This window comes from Typha angustifolia, chromosome 4 (assembly GCF_048772165.1).
Source record: "Typha angustifolia cultivar Huaian chromosome 4, ASM4877216v1, whole genome shotgun sequence".
In the NCBI taxonomy this organism is placed as follows: Eukaryota; Viridiplantae; Streptophyta; class Magnoliopsida; order Poales; family Typhaceae; genus Typha; species Typha angustifolia.
The window spans coordinates 8,035,788-8,039,557 of NC_133242.1; the positions used below are offsets into that span (position 1 = coordinate 8,035,788).

A 3,770-nucleotide genomic window follows, 5' to 3' on the forward strand; every position below is an offset into this window, starting at 1 on the left:
CTAAACTCAAACCTAATTAAAATATAGTTATTGTGTTAGATTATCTGGTCAGGTTAATTTTGCTACCCCTACTCTATCCTTATAAAGCTCACTATAGGGGGGTACGAGGATCGTAGTCATGCCCCATTTATAGCACCAAAAGGCCTAAATGATACTTATTTTGAATTGAACTAATTTTATAAATAATACTAATAATAATAAGAATAATAGGAGAAAATTATATTTTACTCCTCTATGGTTAGGCCAAACTTACTCCACTCTCTATATTCTTTTATTTCACTAAACCACTTGTCGAATTTAAAAATACTTGTTAAATACAAAATTATTTATAATTGATAAGCTTTCAAAAGCATCTAAACTAATACTTATCATATGTCAAATGATAAAGATATGATAAATATATTAAACATATATATAATTTTATCATATTTTTGATATCTGAAATATAACTGATATTATTTTATATGTGTTAAAACGTTTATTTAATTCTCTACAATATTGTATCTAATATATATTTTTAAATTTGACATGTTATTTGGTTAAATATAATAAAAAAAATAATGATTTTAGTTTATATATAACCATAAAGGATAAATATGACACAAATAAAATTATAGTGTCGTGACTTAACCAAAGCGTTTAAATATAATTTTCCTAACAATAATATAACACTTTTGTTGGCGACAAAACTACGACCTCCCCCCGGATCGTGCTTGATTCTGGTGATCTCTGGTCGATGCCAACCGTAAGGAAGGAGGGGAAGAGGGATTTAGATGCATCAACTCTCACTCGGTGCGCGCGCCTTTTCGTTTTAAAATTTTTAATCATCGTGTTACAACTGACAAGGAGTACGGAGAAGACAGGCGGGACTGGGAATCCATCGCAGCTTCGGCAATTGATGTTCTGATAGCATCAGCTTATGGCGAGAGTAGTAGCTCAAGTCGTTCGCAAAGATGCCAATAACAAATGCCCAAATCTCCTTCGAGGATAGTAATGTCACATCTTATGAGTGCTTCTCTTATATCCATCCTCACATCATGCCCAAATCTCCGACTCGGCCACACAATCCATGCTGTTGCTACAAGAACTGGCTTTCTTTATGACCCCACAGTGCGGGCCTCCCTCATCTCTATGTATTCGCTACATGGGTGTTTGCATGATACCCGCAAGGTGCTTGACGAAATGGTCGAAGGCAACACCGTCCTTTGGAACATGGCTATATCAAGCTTCTTCCGCTCGGGCGACTGCAGTTCTGCTTGCCAGCTCTTTCATCTGATGCCATCCCCTAATGCTGTAACTTGGTCTGCCGTGATTGCCGGGTTCTCGCAGAATGGGTGCCCACAGGATTCCTTGCAGACCTTCCGGAAAATGAGAAGGGAGGTCACCTGTGTGCTGACTACTTCCAACACTATTGCCACTATTCTTTCTGCATGTGGCCGGTTACGAGATCTAAATTTTGGGCAGCAAGTCCATGCATATACCTTGAAAGTCACCATGTTCGCAGACAACGACACATTCGTTGGAGCCGCACTTGTCGACATGTATGGTAGGTGCGGCTTAATGGGACTAGCTAGGAAGGCCTTTGACTCCTTGCTTGTAAAGAGTGTAGTGGCTTGGTCTTCCCTCATTGCAAACAATGTACAGAACAAGCATCCTTTGATTGCTTTGGGTATCTTTAAGGAGATGGTTGCTAGCGGTGCGGTGCCTAACAATGTGACGCTAACCACATTGATCACTGCATGCTCTTGCATTCCCAGTTTGTTATATGGGAAGGAATTGCATGGTGCTGTACTTAGAAGGGAGCTCCTGGAGCAGGATATGTTTCTATCAACTGCTCTTATAAGTATGTATTGCAAGTGTGGGTCGTTGGTGTATGCTTACCACGTTCTGAAATGTGATGGAAGCCTTTCAGGTTTTAGTCCAACGCCAATGTGGAATGCCATAATATCAGAACATGTTGCAAATGATCGTTTCGATGATGCTTTGGGTATGATCAGATACATGGGTCAGCATATCAGCAACAGAGTACTATTTAACACTGTAACCTTTGCGATTGTTCTTCCAATATGTGGAAAATCTGTGTCTTTGCTCTATGGAAGTGAACTCCATTGCTATGCTCTGAAGAATGAGTTAGACAAAGATACTCTTGTGGGGAATGGACTTTTAGACATGTATTTCAAGTGTGGAAAGAGCAATTTGGCAACATATCAATTCGATAGAATGCCTAATAGAAGTGTTGTATCATGGACAATGATGATCAATGGTTACGGCATGCAAGGAAATGGCTTTGGAGCAATCAAAGTGTTCGAAAAAATGATTGAAGAAGGAAAAGTTGAGCCAGATCATATCACTTTTGTGGCACTCATATCTGCATGTAGTCATTCGGGTCTTGTGGAGGAAGGGCTTAAATATTTTAAAGTGATGACTCAAGAATTTTGTATCATACCGACAGAAGAAAATTATGGATGTCTTGTAGATCTGCTAGCTCGATCTGGGCATATAAAAGAGGCAAAGAATATTATCAAAATGATGTCTGTGGAGCCTAAGGCTAACATTTGGGGTGCCATACTAGGTGCTTGCAGGATTCATGGAAGTGTTAATGATGCAGAATTAGCTGCAAAACATTTGCTTCAGCTTCAAGAAAAGGGAAGCGGATTCTGTAAATTGCTTTCAAATGTTTATTCTGAAATCGGAAGATTGGATATTGCTATGAAGGTACAAATGGAGAAAAATGAAAGGTGTATTGTAAGGAGACAAGGGTCTAGCTGGTTAAAGACGAAATACTCTTCCACTTTGTGATCCTTTGTAAGTATGTTGTAATTTATCATATGAAAGTGCATTTCGTCATTTATAATCATGCAATAGATCCTGGACAACTTTTTTTTTTTCAGTTTCATGTTGTGCTCAGCTGGCTAGTTGCATGGATAATCCAGGTTAACCGCTTGATGAAATGCCTCCATAGTGAACTTCTTGTAAATTCTTTAGTATTTCAATTTGATTTTACTAGCTGCTGTTAAGAAGAAAAAAAACTATTCAATATTGTCACGAATGCTCAAACATGCAGCATAGGATGTGATAGAGACAAGCTTTCAAGTTAAACCTGGTGATATTTTCCCTTCATGTAAGTCAAGATGTTAATTCATAAATCAAAACATAAAACTTATCTTCCTGAAATTTAAGTGCATATGCATAAGAGGAGGATGCCCTTCCTTTTCACACACCAAGTTCTTTGCAGTTGACAGGGAATGTGCAAGGTGGTAACAGCCACACTCTTGTTTTATGATGATCATGAAGAATTCAAAAAGAGTGGTCATGGGCTAACAGCAATCAAAAGAGAGAGTGAGGAGCACGATCATGAAAAGGCAATGTTAGTGATAGATGAAGAATGGTGATGATGACTGTGGATGAACGTCATGACAACCTCACGAACGGAGATGTGGATGAATGCTGATGATGACAACCTCACGAACGGAGATGATAAGATTCATAAGAATGGCAAGTGGAAAGGTTAGGCAATATTTTGAAAGGTGCCACGGATGGCGGGTAGTCACCCCATCGCCTAGTGCCAAGGCAAAAAGCGGGTGACAATGCAGTTTAGCATTTTTATATTAAAAAAAATAAAAAAATTTATATATAATATATCTATAATTTTTAATATTAATTTAATATAATATATATATATATATAATTTGTAATGATGCACTATGCCACAATATCAAATAACATAATCACATCTCATAATTCACAACTATAACAAGTTCACAAATATC

General features: G+C 37.8%; 1 protein-coding gene across 2 annotated transcripts; it reads left to right on the forward strand.

Annotated features, from left to right (window-relative positions):
* The first annotated feature begins 695 nt into the window (after window positions 1-695).
* LOC140759395 (pentatricopeptide repeat-containing protein At2g13600-like) lies at window positions 696-3,555 on the forward strand. 2 transcript variants are annotated; one of them, XM_073095946.1, is made up of 2 exons: window positions 696-2,805; window positions 3,236-3,555. In XM_073095946.1, the coding sequence occupies exon 1, from the start codon at window positions 967-969 to the stop codon at window positions 2,797-2,799; it is 1,833 nt and encodes a 610-aa protein (XP_072952047.1). In that variant the 5' UTR covers window positions 696-966; the 3' UTR covers window positions 2,800-2,805; window positions 3,236-3,555. The 2 variants fall into 2 exon arrangements, with proteins under 2 accessions (XP_072952047.1, XP_072952049.1); XM_073095948.1 differs by lacking the exon at window positions 3,236-3,555 and adding an exon at window positions 2,892-2,941.
* Window positions 3,556-3,770: the final 215 nt, after the last annotated feature.